General features: G+C 37.9%; 1 protein-coding gene across 1 annotated transcript; it reads right to left on the bottom strand.

The window, feature by feature from the left end:
- Positions 1–214: 214 nt before the first annotated feature.
- LOC127084430 (uncharacterized) lies at positions 215–18,780 on the bottom strand. Its single transcript, XM_051024876.1, has 2 exons — positions 18,367–18,780; positions 215–1,446 (listed from the first exon to the last, which is right to left on the bottom strand). Exon 2 carries the CDS (start codon positions 1,444–1,446, stop codon positions 376–378), a length of 1,071 nt encoding a protein of 356 aa, XP_050880833.1. The 5' UTR covers positions 18,367–18,780; the 3' UTR covers positions 215–375.
- Between the last annotated feature and the right edge of the window lie 2,125 nt (positions 18,781–20,905).

Genomic DNA, 20,905 nt, shown 5'->3' with positions numbered 1-20,905 from the left:
TTGACACTCAACAACCAAAAATTTATTAAACAAAAGAAATTTAAACCAAACACACAAATTAAAAACATAAACAATAACTATTACTTAAAAATTTTAAAATGTGCGTGGGGGACAAAACACCCCAAAAGTACATAACCAAAACCAAAATACAACAATTCTGAAAATACAATAAAATAAAACAAACTTAGCCCTCAAAGGACTCAGAACCCTCATCACTACCGGCTTCAGAACCGGTAGCATCATCACTATCATCGTCATCACCATCCTCAGCACCACCAGAAGTATCAGCACCAGAAGCACCGCCACCCGCCCCCTCTCCGAACACAGGCCTGTCCACAGGACAGCTAGCGTGCTGCAGAAACTGCTCACATGTCATCATTGAATGCTCACCGCAGGGGTCACGCACCTGCAACTGTAACAACTGCATAGAATCGTGAATATCAAGCATGGCGCGCTGAGTTGCCGCCATCCAATCCCAATTATAGTTGCAGACAGCCTGCTGGAAAGGATCGGATCCCTGAGCAAAAGTACCAGGACCATCAGAAGCCCCGGTACATCAGCAGTTGAACTACTCCTGAAGTTCTTCGGTTTGCAGTACTTGGCCACATATCTGTCGTTGATAGCTGGCGGGATCCTCACTTGACTCCGGGAGGGTAGCTTCACCCTCGAATGTTGGCACAAAGCCATGATGAGACACGGGAAAGCAAGGGGACAGTTAACTCGTGCCCCCGACTTTAGCCCGCTCTCAATCACGGACTTCAACTCTAAAGCAATTATCCTCGCCACATCAATCTGAATATTCGTGAGAATGCAGTGAACCAAGTGTGCCACTAGGATCGGCACGGTTGAAGTGTGAGACTTGGGTTTTATATTGGTCAGAACCAGCATTAGGATCAGCTGAGCCATGGGAATCATGTCCTCCCTATGGTATCTCATCGGAACCCCAGACGGGTTCAACTCAACTGATTTCCCCTCAAATAATAGGGCAGCAGAAATAGAATCGGTATCCCGGTGGAGCCTCAAATCCCTATGGTATGTGTCCCTCTCATTTGCCCCCGGATGGAGCGGTTCACCCAGTACACGGTTAATTGCATCCCGATCGAAAGCAACCGGACGGCCGGACACTCTAGTCGTCCATGTGAATGGCTCGTCGTCGTTAGGTAGTGTGTTCGTGTAGAACTCACGCACTATTTCGATGTCATAGTGCTCAAGCGGAGCAATCAACCGGTCCCACTTCTTGCTATGAATCAACCCAGCAAATGTACAGTATTCGCCTTCGGGGTTGATTATAAACCTTTTCTCTGGCAAAATTTTTCTCTTTTCCAAAGCCACATAGCGAGCGGCTTGCTTTGCACCTACGAATTTGTCGGTGTCGAACTGTATGGGCACGGTACAGGAAGTGCTCCCGACCTTTCTCTTTTTAGAAGCGCTCGACCTGGATGCCATCTGCAAAATTATAGAAAAGAAATACATAAAACCACAGAACATATTAGAAAGCAAAACAGAAAATCCAACAACTGTCATGGTCGTTGCTGCTTCGCCTAGCGAGGACCTAGCGAAGCTTCGCTACAGGTTCGCCTAGCGAAGTGGCAGCGAATGCTCGCCACTGATTCGCCTAGCGAGGTGCTAGCGAATGTTACAAGTTCTGGGTTCTGCATTGTTTAACAACCAAATTCCAGAAAACCCTAAGTCTCATGGTATCCATTTCAGAAACTAAGTGATATATCATGCAAGGCATAGTTCTAAGATACATGCAAATCTAGACCCACATACAAAACCTAATGATACCCACTCTCCCAAATTCATCCTAAATGTCTCATACTTCAGAAATTTCAACATGACAGCATAAAGTAATGGAGAAAGGGCAAACCTGATTTGAGAGATCGATTGAAATTGAAATGCACGGCTGGGTTTGCAAAGCAATGTTAGGGTTTGCAATGTAACAGTTGGGAACACCAAGAGTTGTTAGATGGAAAGTGAGAGCGTGATTGTGAGTGTGTGAGGTTCTGACTACAACACTTAAAAATGGTTTTTGGGCCCAATTGAGTGGCCTACTGAGAATTAAATGGTTTTCTGCCACGCAGCGCTCGCTACTGCTTCGCCTAGCGAGCAGCTAGCGAATCAGCTCGCTATTGCCTTCGCCTAGCGAGCAGCTAGCGAGCATGACAGTATTTTGCTTCTTTTAAAACAGCATGCAAAGCATAATTCAGCAAGGTTCTTCAAATTGAACACCAATGCCACACAACAGAAAGCTTTTAAATACTTACAATGTTGGGGTGCCTCCCAACAAGCGCTTGTTTAACGTCGGATAAGCTCGACGGTTCGATGCTCACAGAGGAGCATCCAAGGAAATTGAGCAGCTTCCGCGATCCACTTTGTTGAGCAACTTCCTCAAGGGCTTTGTTGTCTTCAAGAGGTTCTTGATGAACCTTCGATAAAATCTGATACCACCCTTTTTCGGGACTATTTGCACAATGCTCACCCATTCACCATCGGAGATAGAACAATTCATCCCGACCTCTACTAGTTTGACAACGTCCTTCTTTTTCAGCACTCGCATCAATTGATTCTCCTCTTTTGTGGGTAAAGTGTTGCTAATGATTACCGGTTTAGTATAGTTATCTCCAAGGAACACATACTTCAAATGTGGTTCTAGTTTTGGCTCCTCCACTTTCTTTGTCATATCCAAGCCTTCGCTTGTCTCTTCATGATAAACAAGTTTTCCACAAGCCTCTAATTCATGCAATAATGCTTCCATCTCTTTTCCTTTATTTTTGGTCGAAACTTTGTAGACTCCGATACGAGATCTTTCGGAAGGATTAGAAACATGAACCTGGTTTGCGACCTCCACAAGTTTCTCCTTGGTGGCATCGATTCGGAAAGAATCATGCTTCTCATTAGGATGCTTTTTGGCTTCAAAAAGATGGAAGGCTACCTCTTCATTTCGGACCCTTACTTTCATCAAACCGTTGTCAACGTCAATCATCATGCGTGCGGTTTTCATGAATGGTCGGCCAAGAATAAGCAGAGCATCATCGTCCTCTTCCATATCAATAACAATGAAATCAACCGGGAAGAAGAATTTGTCAACTTTCACTAACATGTCTTGAGCCACTCCATATGGTGAAGTGGTAGACTTATCAGCTAGTTGTAAAGTCACCTTTGTAGATTTGATCTCAATGTTTCCCAATCTTTTAACAATGGATAGGGGAATTAAATTGATGCTATATCCCAAGTCAATCAAGCCATTACCCGTGTAGGTGTCTCCGATGGTTACCGGTAAAGCGACTCGTCCCGGATCGGATTCCTTCCTTGGGAGAGTTTTTTGAACGATTGCACTACATCGTGCATCAAGCAAGACTGTCTCTGGTTCCGTGTACCTCCGCTTTTTAGTAAGTATGTCTTTCATGAATTTTGCATACTTAGGCATTTGCTCCAATGCTTCGGCAAACGGAATGTTCACTTTCAATTGTTTGAATATATCCATGAATCGGGCATAATGTCGTTCATTCTCCCTCTTAGATGGAGCATGTGGATACAGAAGGTTTTGGATTGGAGTAGCGCTCACTACCTCCTTTCCTTTAGCAACTCTAGAACTCCTCACTCTTTTCTTTTTCACTCCCTCCACCATCACTTCATCACTCTTATTTTTTTCTACTTCCACACTTTCTTTATTTTCTTCTTCACCATTCTTTTCATTCTTTTCAACTTCTTCCTCACTCCACTCCCTAACTTCACCATCAACACTATCCTCTATTATTTCCTCCTCATCATTTTTCTCTTCCTCTCTTATTTCACTATCATCTCTTTTTTCACTCTGACTAATCAACTCCCTTCCACTTCTCGTCGTTATCGCTTTACAATACTCTTTTGGATTCGTTTGCGTGTTCGCCGAAAAAGATGGACCGGGTTGTTGTTCCGCTAGTTGTTTAGCAAGTTGTCCGACTTGAGTCTCGAGATTTTTGATTGCCGCATCGTTGCTCTTTTGATTAGCCATCGACATTTGCATAAATTGTGTCAATGTCTCTTCCAACTTTGAAGTCACGACCGGCGGTTGTTGAGGTTGGTAAGGATTTTGGGGAGGGTTTTGACGGCTAGAAGAACCACCCCCATAACCTTGGTTATGGTAGTAGTTACCCCTTGGTTGGAACCCTTGATTCCCTTGAAAGTGTTGTTGTTGATTTTGAGGATGTGGTTGATACGGTTGTTGTTGTTGTTGTTGCCTCGGTTGGTAGTCTCGTTGGTTCGCCATGTAATTCACTTCTTCGAACCCGGGAGGTGGACAAAATCCGGTGTCATGCTCACCTTTGCAAATCTCACAACAAGCTATTTGTTTAGCTTTTGAAGGTTCTCTCAACTCTTTTATTTGTTGAGTTAAGAGTTCAACTTGTTGTGAAATGAGTTTGTTTTGGGCAAGAATAGCATCGTTCGTTCCAAGCTCAAGCACTCCCGGTTTCTTCAAAGAGTTGCCTCTACTTTGACTTTGGAGGTCATTTAGAGCCATTCTGTTAATGATATCAGTAGCTTCTTCGGCGTTTTAAGACAACAAAGAACCACCCGAGGTAGCATCCAACAAAGTCTTGCAATTTGGTTGAAGGCCATTCTTGAAAATGTGGATTTGCGTCAATTCGTCAAAACCGTGCCCTTTGCACTTTCGAAGCATGGATTTAAATCTCTCCCATGCCTCATTCAATGATTCGTTGGTTCCTTGCGAAAACACATAGATAGCTGTTTTGGATTCCATGAAACGGTTGTGGGAGAAAAATCTTTCAATGAACTTTTCTTCCAACACGTTCCAATCCGTCATGACTGCAGGTGTTTGATCCAAGTACCAATCTTTAGCTTTGCCGATCAAAGCATGAGGAAAAAGTCTTTTGAACAACGGTAGCTCTTGAGCTTGATCAACTCCGGCCGCCATTGCTATCTCGTAAAATTTAGTGAGAAAAGCAAAGGGGTCTTCATGGTCCATTCCGGTGAATGGACTTCCATATAGAAAATTAAGAGTTCCCGTCTTCATCTCGGCTTGCCTTCCTGTGTGGTTGGCAAACTGAGCAGTATTCCTTGGACTGTTGACACATGGTGTGTAAATGGGCGGTGGTTGTGATGGTTGATCCATGATAGGTGTGAAAGGTGGTGGATGTGTTGTAGAAGAACTTTCTCCTTGTTCTTGTCGTTGTTTAGCTTGTTGCCTCCTTCGTCCCGTTCTGCTATTCAGTTTCCTTGCGGTTCTTTCGATCTCGGGATCAAAAAGAAGTTCGTCCTCAGGAACCTGCCCTCGCATAAAACGAAAGTTGCACACTAAACCAAACAAATTACAAGCACAAGTCAAAAATTCAAAAGTTAAAAATTAAGCAACTATTGCGATGTTCGCAATATCAATTCACAATCTCCGGCAACGGCGCCATTTTGTTGGTGTAGGGTTAGAGTGTCGGGTTTTTGTTATCGTCTCCACAGGGATTGTGAGATATCGCCGCCGTTCGACAGTTGTTTTAATTCTTAACTCGTAGTAACAAGGGGGTTTTGGTTTTAGTCACGGTAGCTTGCATAAAAGTGTAAGAAAATGCGGTAAAAGTTTTGGTTTTTCTATTTGATAAAGATTGTCAAAGTTAGGGTTCGACGATCACTTTGCATGCATATGTTCTATCAACAAAACTTATAAACTCCTTTAGATGATAAACTATTTCACGAAGTCCTCCCAATGTGTTTATCTCAAACACACATTGTGGGTTTTCCCATTTTGATCCATCGTTGATCTCTCACACAATCTATCAAAATGACAACTTTTTGGTTCAACTTTATGGTGAACAAAATCATTCATTACTATCTCTAGCTAACAAACAAGATTGGATGAAAACCTAGGTAAAGAGTTGGTAAATATCTCTCGATCATAAACCAACACAAAGAGTTATCAATAAAACAAAGTTTTCACCATATATTCATCATTAAAGAGTTTACAAATGAAGATCATCTCATATACACACAAAGCTTATGATCATCTACATCTAACCTTGACAAAATGAAGGACTTAGCTACTCATTTTCATGGTAGCTTGTACAACAAGTTTTGGTTGAAGGTTGATCAACATCCAAGTCGAAGAATCGAGATTGGATGGGAATCCACCTTCTTTTTGTAGAATATTATTAAGAGATGAAGAAAATATGAAAAATGGGTTTCTAGGTTACAAAAAGTGATCCCAAGAAAATGCAAAAAATATCTAAAAATGCTAAGTAAGTCTTCCAAAAAGTAGCCCCTGCTACTTATAGTACTGTTGTCTGAGTTGTCATGCTCGCTAGGCGAGCAGAATGGTTCGCCTAGCGAGCCCCAAAATAGGCTACCTGAGGCACCTGCGCCAAGAAAATATCTAAGTCCAGATTTCATGTTCGCTAGGCGAAGAAACCTTCGCTAGGCGAAGCCCACGCTTCCACCTTCGCTCTAGCGAGTTTAGGAGGTTTTGCTACTGGAAATGCTCGCTGGGAGCTCGCTAGTGGCTCGCCTAGGGAGTAAGTGCTAGTTGTGCTTTTGACCAAGTCTGGGAGCGTTCGCTACCTCCTTCGCTGGGTGCTCGCCTAGCGAGTTTGCTGACTTTGCTACTGTAAAATTCTGGGGATGTTCGCTGGAAGCTCGCTGGGTGCTCTTCTAGCGAGCACTTCGCTACAGCACTCGCCTAGCGAGCATGCTGATGAATGCTTCCTTTCTTGGTCCCTTTGACATCATTCATGTGCCTTTGTTTTCTATTCTTTCATGCCTAATTTCTGCATAATAACACACAAATTAAGGGTACCGAGATCATTTAACATTGTATTGCAAATCATCAAAGGCAATGGCGGTTTCGAACACTTTAACGATAAAAAGGAGTGAAAGATGCCCACATTTGATAGCTCAAATAAGCACTTTTGGGCATCTAACAGAGACGCGAGGGGATTTCCATGAAAATAAATCAATGGAAAGACTCGGTTGGGGAGCCAGGAAAATATGCAGGGGGTGAGAATAGATCAGAACAAAGATGAAATACTCAAACCGAAGGAAACTTGATTTCATAAAGAAATGTGAACTAAAACTCAACTAGGGAAGAGAAAAACTTCAACACAGGAGTAAAAGAGATATATTATCTATTACCGATTACTGGGTCGGAAGATAATACACTCGAACAGAGGAACATCTGTTACCGATTAAGGTAAACATATCAAGGATGACTCGTTGAGGAAAAAGAGGCGTATTCATTACCGGTTACTGGGTAAGAATGACCCATTGGGGAGAAAAGATCAAATAGGATTTACAATTACCTGTTACTGGGCAGAAGACCAAAGAGAGAGTATCTATCAATGGTTAAAGTGAACATATCAAGGATAAACTCAAAGGAGGAATATCTGTAACCGATTAGGGTAAGCATATCAAGGATAAACTGCCGGGGAGAAATAGGAATTACAACTACCGGTTACTGGGTAGAATACTAAAAATAGAGAATATCTCTCATCGGTTAGGATGAACATATCAAGGATAGACTCAGCAGGGGAAAGTAGGAATTACAACTACCGGTTACTGGGCAGAAGACCAAAAATAGAGAATATTCGTCACCGATTAAAGTGAACATATAAGGATAAACTCTTAGGGGAAAAATAGGATTGATATCTACCATTTACTGAGTAGGAGACCGAAAAGAGGAGAAAATCCATCACAGGTTAAAGTGAACATATCAAGGATAGACGCTCTAGGGAATAAAAGTAAGGATTACAACTACCTTTTTATTGGGTATAAAACCACAAAGGAAGAATATATGTCACCGATTAGGATGAATATATCAAGGATAAACTTGTCGGGGAAACGTGAAAATGAATCCGCTGGGGAAGCAAAGGAAGTAGATTACTTTTTACCAGGTATTGGGTAAAGGTAATGTACTCAACATCAAGAAGAATATTACCAGCTACTGGGTAATAGACTCTTGGAGACCAAAATATCTATGTAGGTAAGAACTAGAAAGAAACGGTCAATCAAAGACTCAACCCAATGAGGATATAACTCAAGGGGAGTGGTTCCGTCCAGATAATAAACTGGGGAGGAAACTAAAATAATAATCATCCAAGAGGAAATAACTTAGTGGAGAATGAGAAAGGATAAACTCTTTCTGCTTAAGGGGCTGACACTCTACAATTGAAGGAGGACAAACACACCAAATCTGCATGGGGAAATAATATCATCAAAGCAGAGGATCAGAAGAAAAATCAATGTGATAAAATTCATAATGAAATATCTGATGTTGTGTTATATACATGAATATGTATGTTTGTGATTATGATCATACCGTCCAAACAAGACAAAGGATACAAATAACGAAGATTTGAATTATCACTATAAAACACTCGACTAATCTCAACAAGATGGAAACACCAACTGGAGAATCTGCTAGGGATGAAAATAAATCATCTAGTTCCGAATAAATCAACTCTGGCTGGGGAAGACATGAAAAACATGCTTTCAATCAATCATGGCAAACTCCGCGGGGGAAGAGAGCATTGCTGAAGGATAATCAACCAAAACATGTTGAGGGTAGAGAAAAATCTGATGAGGATCTAAACAACTCAATGTTACGGGGAATTTTAAGTCAACACCATGCCAAATGTGGGACAACCTTGCAGGGGACAAAAATCAATACTGTTTAGAACCACACACTACCAGGAGTGAGGGAACTTCCATCAGAAAACGAAACTCCTCCGGGGATTAAAGAGATAAATCTCTAAATAAGGAATCGAGAAAGTTGTCGGGGATGTTGTGACTTATTGGAACAAACCAAAGACCATCAAATTCCTCAGTAATCATAAAAAAATCTTGGAAATTGCGAAATAAACCAATTCCAAGGCAAAGATAACCGGATCTGACTCACATAGGGGAGAAACTATCGCGATTATGCAACACAAACAAATGTGAATGGGGGTCTGGAGACCAAATAAAGGTTCCGAGATATCCAGGGTCCAATCGTCAAGTCACAAACTAGGGGATGCAAAACATGAACACCTCAGCTGGGGAAGATAAATTGCAAAGGGGACCAATCATCAGCTCAACCGGGGATAATAGGTTGCATATAGAGCAACTTATTGGACATGCTGGGAACGAATGACAAACTGTTGGGGAGGAAAAAGTTACCAAACCAACTGCTTCACACTTCAAGACTTGCCAGTTCTTAGATTGCTATTGACATTCCTATCTGAAATCGATTATTCTTAATGTGAATGTTTTTATTATTTTAAGAAAAATAATTATTCATTGATTTATTTCAAAATTATCATCATAAAAGTTCAATTTTAAAACAAAAACAAATAAGAATATAAATAATTGGATAAAAGCTCAACTTTATTTAATAGAATGGTAGTCTGCAAATGGCGAGACTCCATGGATCTTTACAAAGTTTGAGAAATGGTAATTTACATCGAAAAGGGCTACATTGAACACAATGATCACTACTCCCCCTACCCATCTTTAAAATCCATTGTGCTTGTCTTCGGTTGAGAATCATTAATTAGAACCAAATGACTGTTCAAAACTACTTCGAAGATCAGGAACAATCGGATGCAATTACTTGCCATAATCCCTAATTTTTGCCTAGATTTCCCCAAGGTGGGGTACTCAATCTACCGGGATAAATTTTTTGTTTTATGTCTCTAACTTTTGCCTGGATCGCCCTTTCGGGTTTTTAAACCACCGAGATGCTCATTTTTGCCTCAGCCACCCTTTCGGGTTTTCAACTTAACGAGATGTTCTTTTCTCTTCTTTTTTTAGGCGAAGTATTTCTTGACTGCATCGATATTCACAGGATGTATGAACTCTTCACCATCCATAGTTGTAAGAATCAATGCACCACCTGAGAAGGGTCTCTTTACAACATATGGGCATTCATAATTAGGATTCCATTTGCTCCTAGCATCAGATTTGAAAGATAGGATCTTATTGAGCACGAGGTCAACTTCTATGAACACACAAGGCTTGACCTTTTTATCAAATGCTTTCTTCATTCTATACTGATATAGCTAATTATGACACGTGGCAGTCAATCTCTTTTCTTCAATCAAATTCAACTAGTCAAATCTGGTCTGACACCATTCAGCTCTTGTCAACTTGGCTACCATCAAGACATGCAATGATGGAATCTCAACTTCCACGGGGAGCACAGCTTCCGTGCCATAAACAAGAGAGAAAGGGGCCGCCCCTGTTGAAGTGAGGACGGATGTACGGTACCCATGCAAAGCAAACGGGAGCATCTCATGACAATCCTTGGATGTCACAACCATCTTCTGAATAATCTTCTTGATGTTCTTATTTGTAGCTTCAACAACCCCATTCATTTTAGGTTTGTAGGGAGAAGAATTATGATGTGCAATCTTGAAGTCTTTGCAAAGAGCTTCCACCATATTATTGTTCAAGTTAGATCAATTATCAGTAATGATCTTATTTGGGACACCATAACAACATATAATTTGATTCTTGATAAACCTTACAACAACTTGCTTGGTCACATTTGCATATGATGTCGCTTCAACCCACTTTGTGAAGTAGTCAATAGCCATCAGAATGAAACGATGTTCGTTCGAAGCTTTGGGCTCAATCATATCAATTCCCCACATGGAGAAGGGACATGGAGAAGAAATGACATTCAACATTGTCTGAGGAACATGAATCTTATTCGCATAAATTTGACACTTGTGGCATTTCTTCACAAACTTGCAACAATCAGATTCTATTGTCAGCCAATAATAACCTGCTCTTAATATTTTCTTTGCCATAGCATGTCCGTTGGAATGAGTATCAAAGGAACCTTCACGGACTTCAGTCATCAATAGGTTTTCTTCGTGTCTATCCATGCATCTGAGCAAAACCATATTGAAGTTTCTCTTGTAAAGCACATCACCATTCAGGTAGAAGTTTCCAGCTAATCTTCTCAAAGTCTTCTTATCTTTCAAAGATGCCCCAGACGGGCAAATCTGACTTTGGAGGAAATATTTGATATCAAAATACCAAGGTTTTTCATCTTTGACTTCTTCAACAGCAAATACATGAGTTGGCCAATCAAGACGCATCGCAGTTAAATTAGGAACTTCATTCCAAAAATTCACCACAATCATGGAAGACAATATTGTAAGAGCATCTGTCATCCGATTTTCATCTCGAGGGATATGTTGGAACTCAACCTTTGCAAATAAAGTTGAAATCCTCCTCGCATAATCTATGTATGGTATAAAACCGGGTTGATTCGTCTATCATTCACCTTTGATCTGATTCACAATCAAAGATAAATCTCCATAGACGTCAAGATATTTGATTATGAGATCAATGGCCTCTTCAAGCCCCATAATGTAAGCTTCATACTCAGCCATATTGGTTGTACATTTGAAGGTCAATCTAGCTATAAACAGAAAACGAGTGTCGTGAGGAGTAATAATCATTGCCCCAATGCCATTGACATACGAATTAACAGCTTCATCAAATACCATGCCCCAATAGAAACCAGGTTCTGGCCCTTCTCCAAGCAATGGTTCATCATAGTCTTTCATCTTCAAGTACAAAATCTCTTCGTCAGGAAAATCATATTGCACTGGCTGATAATCTTTAATAGGTTGGTGAGCTAAATGGTCAGCCAGGATACTACCTTTAATAGCTTTCTGAGATCGGTATTCAATATCATACTCAGATAACAACATCTGCCAACGGGAAATCCTCCCAGTTAAAGCAGACTTCTCAAAAATGTACTTGATTGGATTCATTTTGGATATCAAACAAGTAGTATGATTCAACATATACTGGCGCTGACGCTTAGCAACCCAAGCCAATGTGCAACATGTTTTCTCAAGCATAGAATACCGAGTCTCACAATCGGTGAACTTCTTACTGAGGTAGTAAATTGCATTTTCTTTCTTCCCAGATTCATCTTGCTGACCAAGAACACAGCCCATACTATCTTCAAGCACAGTCAGATACATGATCAAAGGTCTTCCTTTGACAGGCAGAGACAAAATCAGAGGCTCAAGCAGATATTGTTTGATACTGTCAAAAGCTTTTTGGGAATCCTCGGTCCAATCACAAGACTGATCTTTCTGAAGAAGCTTGAAAATAGGCGCACATGTGGCAGTCATATGCGATATAAATCTTGAGATATAGTTCAAGCGGCCAAGAAAACCCCTGACTTACTTCTCAATTTTAGGCGCAGGCACATCTTGTATTGCTTTGACCTTGGCAAGATCAACTTCAATACCCTTCTCGTTGACAATGAAGCCCAATAACTTATCCGAACGAACATCAAACGTACACTTATTGGGATTCAAGCGGAGTTTATACTTCCTCAAACGCTGGAATAACTTCAACAAATGCTCAACATGTTCTTCTTCATCACTAGATTTAGCAATCATATCATCAATATAAACTTCAATCTCTTTATGCATCATATCATGAAAAAGAGTGGCCATGTCTCTCTGGTACATTACACTAGCATTCTTTAAACCGAAAAGCATCATTCTATAATAGAATGTTCCCCAAGGTGTAATGAATATGGTCTTCTCCATATCTTCATGTGTCATCTTGATTTGATTATTGTCATACCCCAAAATTCACCCTACCCGGATACAATTTTCTTCTGATCCATGACCCTACTGCACATGCATACATTCATTATTTTAAAAAAAAAATTGGGTAACCGGTTACCCAAATCAGGGTAACCGGTTACCCAGACCAAAAACTGAATTTTTGGCCATTTTGGCACTGTGTAACCGATTACCCTAATCAGGGTAACCGATTACACCTGCGCAGATAGCAGAAATGACCCTGTTTTTTACCCAGAAGACCCTTTGGTTCACCCACTTCAACCCCTTTACTTCCCCTATAAATAGAGCACTATCCTCACTCATTTTTCAAGCTTAAAAGCCACAAAACCTCTGTCCAAATCACATTCAAGCTCCCTTTTTTCAACCTAAACCCTAACTCACCCAAACCCTCTTCTCTCCTTTGAGACCACCCAACCTCCATGTAAAAATCCATAATCTCTACACAACAACAATAGTAGCAAACTTCTAACCTTCACTTACATAATCATTCACCACCACCATATAAACACACACATTCCTTCTCTTCCATTTTTCTACCACAACAACCATAGCCACCCTCTTCCAAGCTTTTTGCTTCATTCTCAAACCCAAACACAACAACAACCTAGTTTTGACACCACAATCTTGGTAATATTTTGGACTCAAACTCCTTGATATTTTTGGTTTTGTTTTGTGTTTGAAAATGGATTTTTACTCTTGGGTTGTATTTTGAGAGAGTTTTGAGTCAACTTTGAGACAAGTGATTTTTGTTGGGTTTACACCCTTTTGGGGATTTTTTGCTCTTACTACTTTTTATCCACCATTTTCAATCAAACTTTGTTTCTTGTTATCATTTATATTTATTGGTTGATGAGATCTATTAAATCATGACTATGGTTGTTTAGAGTTGATAAAACCTTCAATGTTTCAAACCTATTAATGATTTATCAATAGATCCTTCATGATACTTTGAGGCATTGATAGGTTGCCTCTATTTCAACCATGTTTGGGTAATTTGATACATAGATGAAACCATACTCTTTACATTTACTTGTTATTCTATTTGCTTATTGTTATTCTACTAACCACTAACCATTAACTACTAACTTCTAACATTTATATTATTGCACTTTACTTCCTTGCAATTTATTTTATTGTTCACTAACCTCACACTTAGGGTTGCATAACTTTCTTTGTTACAAATCTATTGTTAGTTAATTTTTCAATCATCTTAAATACTTTGCATCAATGATAAGTTATCCCTTAATGTGTCATTTACATTCACTAACCATTATCATTGTGATATTATCATTCTTTATCTTGTGATTTACTTTTATGTCATTATCTTGTAATTTACATTCAAGTACTCATTATCATCATCATTGTACAAACTCATCATGCATATTTATTTACTTGTTATTTATTTTATTGTCATCATACATTAAAAATAACAAAAACATGATAAAATGATAAAGACCAAAAATATTCACTCCACTCTTAATCAACTTGGACTTAGAGGATTTCATCTTAGGACCTTTGCTTGGAGGCCTTTTCATTACTCTTTGTGATACTTTGTAAGCACTTGGATTTTCATCCGTAACTTACATGCATGTTGTAAGAATGGCATCATGGCACCACCTTAAGGGGACATGTTTGTAAGACCATTATCCTTTGTTTAGCTTAGGTCACTTTTGCACACAAAAGGCTTTATCTTGGGCTACCTTACAATGAGACTCTTTAATTTCTTGTTGGTTACTTTGCATTCATGTTGCATAAGCCAAATTTCATTATAAAATAAACCAAACCCTTGATTCAACGTCAAGTGGCATTTTTATAATCAAATTCAAAACACCAAATAATTACGATTATTATTGTGCGCCATGAGCCTTAAGTGGTGGAGAATGAGTGAGAATGGAGCATTCCTACCCTTACTCTGATTATTTTGGACACAAGACGCTTGGCTTGTTGTCTAGAATAATCACCTCCGCTCATAGACTTTAGTACAATATAATCACAAACATTCTTTCATAAAACCCTTGTTTAAGGTAAAAATAATACAACTCATCAAACTCATTTTTTGTGCCTTAGGGCATCATCCCGAAAACCCTTTTCTCAAAGGTAAAATCAACCAACACACAAACATTTTCTACTCCGAACTACGGAGCTCTGATTCCTCATCCCCGAATGAGTGATACGTAGGCACAAGGGCCACAATCCTTGGCGAGCACTATAATAAACAAAAACACCCCCTTCTTTTCACACATTCTTTTGAAATTAAAACAATAATAGATAAATCCCATGTATGTAAAACAACCCAAATGGTTCCCATGGAGTACCATGGACGTAAGGGGTGCTAATACCTTCCCCTTACGTAACTGACTTCCGAACCCAAATCTCGGTTGCGAGACCGATTCCTTATTCTCTTTTAGCGCTTCCCTTGCGCGTCTCTCTTCCGAGGGTTTTATCGACTATTTCCCCTCTCCTCTCCGATAGAGGTAAACTAAATAAAATTCGGTGGCGACTCTTCTGACTTTGCCTCTCTTTGGCATTCTCTTTAGTCTCAGTTTCGTTATCATGAAATCCTGGTAGCGACAATTATAACCGGAAAATCTTTCCATAAATGAAAAGATTTTGAATTTAGTTGTATTTTCTACCAACATATCAATGTGTGGCGGAGGGAAATCATCTTTCGGACTGGATTTATTCAAATCTCTATAATCAACACACATGCGAATTTTACCATCTTTTTTAGGAACATGCACAATATTAGCCACCCACTGCGGATACTCGGAGGTAATAAGAAAACCAGTATCAATTTGCTTTCGTACTTCCTCTTTGATTTTCACTTCTAGATCGGGATGAGTTCTTCTTAACTTCTGCTTGACCGGCGGGCATTCCGGCTTCAACGATAATCTATGCTCCACAATCTCAAAATCTAAACCAGACATGTCTTGATAGGACCAAGCAAACACATCAGAATAATCTCGAAGAATATCAATCAACCCCTTCTTAGCTTCTGGACACAGTTGAGACCTAATCTTGACTTCCTTCACATCATCCTCAGAATCCAAGTTGATTAGTTCAATATGCTCTTCAAATGGCTGAATGGCTTTCTCCTCGTGCTCAAGAAAACAGGATAATTCATCAGATACTTCTTCATCATCATTCTCTTCCTCAACTTCAAACACAGGGAAATCAAAGTTTGAAGATGGAGTAGGATCATTATATTCAATGGGTTTGAGAACCAACCTGCATAATGATTTGATATTTTGATTTTAGAGAAGTGGAGTGCAAACAAATATTATGCAGATGGAAAGATTATTATTTCTTTATGTTTTTTGTGATTACCATTTTCAGAAAAAAGTAAAAAGTAAAAATAAAATATCATAGATGTGGATGAATAAAATTGTATTTCATTGATGATAATAAGGAAAATGCCCAACAATGTTCACTTCTCCCTTAGGCATATGAGAATGATTTTTTTCTAAAATTAATAAAAACAAATTACTTAGAACGGTGAATGAAAGTAGGAACATCAACAGTAACCCATTTGTTACAAGTCTGGCCATGCGTTACAAAGTTGTCACAAACTTCGTCTTCATCACTATCTTTAATAATTGCAGCTGAGTGTTGATCATTCTCATGAATGAACCCTCCATTATGGAAAATTGGTTACATAACCTTGACTTTGGTGTTGAATGGCCCTGGTTGAAATCCTAGCCCTGCCATATTCTTGTTCTCGGCGACTTCCACAACACGACCCCACTTATCAATACTGCTAGCCTGAATAGCCTCTAGCGCATCCTTCAAAGAAGACATGGGTGCCCTAGCTTTCTTTAATTCACCAGTAATGGACAAAGCTTGGAACGGTGTTCCAACTTCCTCCTTAGCATCAACATAAATGAAAGATGACAAATGGCTCACCAACAATGCCTTCTCTCCACCAAGAATGACAAGCTTGCCGTTTTTCACAAATTTCAGCTTCTGGTGTAGAGTAGACGGCACAACTCCAACTTCATGAATCCATGGCCTTCCCAACAAGTAGCTATAGGTCGGGTGGATATTCATTACCTTGAAAGTAATTTGGAAATCACTCAGACCTATCTTCACTGGAAGGTCCACTTCTCCAATGACAGTTGTCGCGGCTGGAAAAATGACAGAGTCGCCACCATCCTTTATTCGTTCCTAAGGAATAGGGAAATAATGATAAAACCTAATAGTTAAGAGTAAGAGACTAGGTTCGGGAGTCAGTTAAGTAAGGGGAAGGTGTTAGGCACCCATTACCTCCATTGTACTCAATGGGATCCTCCTCTAATTCTAGGGTTTGTGTGTGCTTAGAATGTTTGCTTGATTATCGATTAATTATTAATTATTTACCGGTTAATTATTTATTATATTCACCAAAGCATTTCATTAGAACTAATGGGGAGACCCAAAAAGTTTTTTTTTATAACTGTACTCGCTAGAGTTTACAACTCTATGCCTACGTACCTTCGCATTAGTCGAAGGATCAGAGTACCGTAGTTCTTCTTAAAAATGTTGGTTGGTTAGTTGCTTTAATCCCTTAAAACTTTTCACTCATCGGGGGCGGAGAAAGAATTGATTTTTAAAAATGCCCCCAATACTCTAGGGGTAGAGGACTTATCGTTTGAAATGTGTTGAATTTGACTTTATCCCTTGATTATTTGCGAATATAATATTTAATTTATTTTAAAAAAATAAATTTTAGAATATTAGATATAACTCTTATCCCGATTGTATCCCTGATTTTATCCTTTGCAAATCCTAGACTTTGATCCCATATTTTATCCTATATTTTTATCCCTTATTTTATTCCTTGAAAATCCTAGACTTTATCCCATGTTTTATCCCTTATTTTTATCTTTTATTCAATTATAAAAATTTAATTTGATAAAGAAAATAAATAAAATAAAATGCAATTTAATATATCCCTTATCCCGATTTTATCCCTTAGATTTCATCCGTCAAAATCCTAGAAATCATTTCTGAAATTATCTCTAATTTAATATTATTAACCATAAATTCTCGATTAGTATTCCACCATTAATTATATTTTTCATTCTTTTTTATTATTTATATTAAGGGGAAATATTACTCCTTAAAATTAATTGATAATTTAATTATGTTTAATCATAAAACCCTAATTTAAACCCTTAATTATACTTTTATTTTATTCAATGTTAATTATAATTATTTATATAATTATTTACTTGTTTTTATTTATTCAGTTATCATGTTAATCAAACCTTAAATGTATTAACTATCCCAATTAATCCAAGTTATAATCCTAATTTATAAAATATTAATTAATTGTATTACTTTTAATGAGATAAATGATCTACGATTTTTTTCTTGTTATTTGTTTTGTATGTTTTTAATAAAATTAAATAAACTAACAAAAAGAAGTTAAGTGAATTAATTTAACAAATCTTAATTGGGTGTAAATGTAAAATAGTGGTGCATAAGAAAATGAATTAAGGGTATCTAAATGATACGAATGAACCAGTAAAATCACTTTAAATAAAATCATATATTAATAGGTATATACCACTCATTTATGTGATGATAAAATCATATGTCATTTATATCTCAAATTACTAATAATGAGTGAAATAAATAAAAATAATAAAGTCTCTCTATTTTTCAAATCTCAGCATATACCCACATACACACAACAATCACAATATATTACTTTTACCAACATAGAGAGGAACCCATTTTAACCATTTTCTTGCAGCAAGCATGAGCAGATATCAAAATATATAAAGAAAAAAAAACGAACCGAAAATGAAGTAGGATGCCGGTGGCGTTGTCGAACGTGGTTCCGGCAGCGGTAGAGTCCTTAGGCGGTGGTAGCGGGTTGCACACGGTGGTCCATACGGTTCGGTTTTGATGATTTCAGGGGTTGTTATTGGTGCAGTTTACAAGGTTTACTCGTGACGGTGATTCTCCGGCAAGAACTACTCCATTTGTTCCAATTTGTCTGTTTGTTTTTCGTCACTATTGTTGCTGTTTTGATTTTCTGCAAAATTCTTATGTGAGGTGTATATCAGTTTGTGAACACTGTAGTGTGTATAAGTATTCGTGTGGTTTTTTCCAGCCCCTTTTCTCATAGTTTATTCCTTTATTTATATTGTAAGGATTAAGTTATGAGAAATAAATTGAAATTATTTGTCTTAATGGGAATTTAATTTTGTGTAAGAATTGAATGATGTGGAAGATGAAATTTGAGAATATTTTGGTTTGAATACACGATACACTCAGCTTCTTTCTCCTTTTTTATTTGTCCTTTCTAAAATAAAACAAACATAATCTAATATTATCTAATAAATTCTAATTCTAAAATAATTTTAAATCTTAAATTATTTGTACAACTATTTTCAATTTTAATTTCAAAATTATTTCTAATTATAATAAACCTAATTCTACTCCAAAACTAGTAATAACATATCTAACATTAAATTGAATTAAATCTTAATTTAAAAATAGAAATAATCTAATTCTATATAATTTATTACTATCCTAAGGCAGAAATAAAATACATATTAATTATCAAATTAAAAATTAAACTAATAATAAAGATAATAATCTAATTTAATAATAACTTGATAATTGATAATAATAATAATAATTAAAAATGGTGAATAAAAGTATAAGAAAGTAAAAAAAATAGGAAGGTGGGACTTGAACACAGGATCTTACACACTCTTGTAGTCTTTACACCTTTCTTTACCACCAAATGGGTCATTCTAATCATTTAAAATAGAATGCCACTAAAAATGATAATAATATTAATAAGTTTTAATCTAGTAAACGTTAAACTAACCATATAATAATATTGATTTAACAAATAATAATTAAATTGTAACCATAGTTGATATTAGAATTCCTTAACTATAATTCTATAATGTTTTCCCTCCGGACTATTAAACTACATCTAAAAAACTATAAAAAGTAACTAAAGAAATGTTATCCAAGCTAACTAAATTAAGTCACATGTTAAATGCTAACAAGACTTAAAATTAACTCCTTAGAAAAGTCAAAATGGTCCCCTTTGACTTCTCGGGTCATTGCGAATATCAGATGTCTGACATGGGCTCTGGATATGATATTGGTATAGATCTTAAGTTAGATGAGAGAAAAAGAGAGAATGGTCAAAAATTAGGGTGCGACAGCTGCCCCTATTTAATCAACTTAAATCTGAGATGATGATGAAGATGAGTCTTCATCCTCTCATGGTGGAGATGATTAAATATAGAGATGAACCCTAATTTTGACCGTATAGATTCTGGAGATAAGCAAGGATTGAACAATCCTTGATGCTCTGCTGGTATCCAAACCAACCTTTGATGGAACCCTGGTAATACCCTGTTTATTAACTTCAGCCCATTCGAGTGAAACTTGCATACAATTCCCATAATCACTGAATCATTTTACCGAAATCGGGTAGGAATCTGACGATCCTCTGGTCGTTGTTTGATAAAACCCTGGTAGAACCCATGATGAAACCCCTGAAAAAATCCATAGTAAAACTCTTTACTGAATCCCCCGATACAACTTCTGATGGGACCCCTGATGATATAACCCTGATGAAACCCTTTGACAAATTCCTGATGGAACCCATTGACTAAATACTTGATGATCAATTTCAAACTCTCCGGGTGACACTTGCCTATGATTCCTATGATCATCCAATCATGTTACTGGAGTCGGGTAGGACTTTACTGATATCACAATCACTCTGGATGAGACCTTTCTGGTGACACTCTAGTGAAACCCCTTGATGTAACCCTTTGATGAAACTTCAGATAGAATCCCTAAATGAAACCTTGATAAAAAGTTTTGATTAAATCCCTTGATGAAACCCCTTGACAGAAATTTGGTGAAACCCATTGATGAAACTCCTGATATGACCCCTTGATAGAATCCTTTGATGAAACCCCTGATAAAATCCTTGGTGGAACCCTTTGATAAAACCCTGATGAAACGTCTATGATAAAAATATGATGAAATCCCTAATGAAACCCTTAATGGAACCTTAAATAAGACCTCTTAATGGCAACCTTTTTAATCAATTTTAATCCTTATGGGTGAAACTTGCATATGATCCCCATGATCATCTGATCATTTCATGGGAATCAGGTAGTATTCTACTGATACCCTGATCACTCTAGATGAAACCCCTTGGCAAAATTTTGGCACAACCCCTTGATGGAATCTTTCGGTTACATTCCTGATAAACCCTTTTGATAAAATCCCTTGACAAAACCGTTTTGATAAAATCCCTTGATAAAATTCTGGAAGAACCCTTTGATAGAAAA

The sequence above is a fragment of the Lathyrus oleraceus genome, chromosome 5 (assembly GCF_024323335.1).
Source record: "Lathyrus oleraceus cultivar Zhongwan6 chromosome 5, CAAS_Psat_ZW6_1.0, whole genome shotgun sequence".
Taxonomy (NCBI): Eukaryota; Viridiplantae; Streptophyta; class Magnoliopsida; order Fabales; family Fabaceae; genus Lathyrus; species Lathyrus oleraceus.
The sequence above is the reverse complement of the archived record's forward strand: the minus strand, read 5'-3'. Positions and strand labels throughout refer to the sequence as shown.